Source organism: Antrostomus carolinensis, unplaced genomic scaffold (genome assembly GCF_000700745.2).
Source record: "Antrostomus carolinensis isolate BGI_N321 unplaced genomic scaffold, ASM70074v2 scaffold52675, whole genome shotgun sequence".
Lineage (NCBI taxonomy): Eukaryota > Metazoa > Chordata > Aves > Caprimulgiformes > Caprimulgidae > Antrostomus > Antrostomus carolinensis.
In genome coordinates, this window is record NW_010315350.1 from 9,189 (window position 1) to 10,045 (window position 857).

The 857-nt window shown below is 58.2% G+C and overlaps 1 protein-coding gene across 1 annotated transcript in view; it reads right to left on the minus strand.

Annotated features, from left to right (window-relative positions):
• Window positions 1–822, minus strand: part of LOC104524893 (protein PML) — a 6,111-nt gene extending 5,289 nt beyond the window's left edge. Inside the window, exons 1-2 of the mRNA XM_029084939.1 lie at window positions 563–822; window positions 1–161 (exon numbers count right to left, since the gene is read on the minus strand). The exon at window positions 1–161 is cut by the window's left edge and continues 525 nt beyond it. Coding sequence (XP_028940772.1) covers window positions 1–161; window positions 563–822 — 421 coding nt within the window. The remainder of the gene's footprint in view (window positions 162–562) is intronic.
• Window positions 823–857: the final 35 nt, after the last annotated feature.

Here is an 857-nt window from a genome sequence, read left to right on the forward strand (position 1 = left end):
CCTCAAAGCCGCTTCTCTTCTGCTTCAGGTCCTGGTTGATGGTGGCCAACTCCTCCTGCCTGCGCTGGGTCTCGCTGCGGATGTCACAGAAGGGAGCGTGCTGGCTGTCCAGCAGTGCGCAGGAGCAGCACAGCGCCGTCTTGCACTTGGTGCAGTAGATGCTGGAAGGAAACAGAAGCGTTCTTCAAAGGCAGTAGGTGAGAAAGGGGAGAAGAGCATTTCCACTGTGCTGGGCATGATTCTCCCTTCCCAAGGGACAGCTGAGCAGTTTAACAAGAGGGGAAACTGAGGCACGGGGCAGGAAAGGGCTTTGCCTCACATCACCAGCTGCAGATGTAGGTGTGAAGCTAGGTGTTCAACCCATCTTTGCTCCCCTCCCTCCTCCCGGGTACTCGCCAGCCCTGTATCACACCCTGGTCTTGCCTGGGGTCTCACTGGGGTTGCAGCGGTCCCTCTCCAAAGGCAGGTGATGACACTGCCCTCCTGGCAGAGTCAGTCCTGGAGCAGCAGCCCCAAAGCCCTTGGTTCAGGATGGGACCCAGGGACAAGGCACCACTCTCACCTGGAGATGTGGCCCTGGTTGGCATGACCAGGATTGGAACAGAAGAGATTGCAGGACTTCCTGGTGTCCTCCAGGAACCGATGAGCTGACTCGGCTCGAAGCTCCTCCACCCTCCTTGCCTCGTGGTTTCTCTTCTTAAAGAACCACTGGTGGTCTTCAAAGCACTTGGTGCAGAGGAACTCCTCACACTCGGAGCACCACACTGCCGCCTTGTCCCCCTGGCACCGGCTGCAGCTCGGGCCACCACTGTCACCGATCATCTTATAGACCTTCAGCCTGGCTTGCAGGTTGGTGA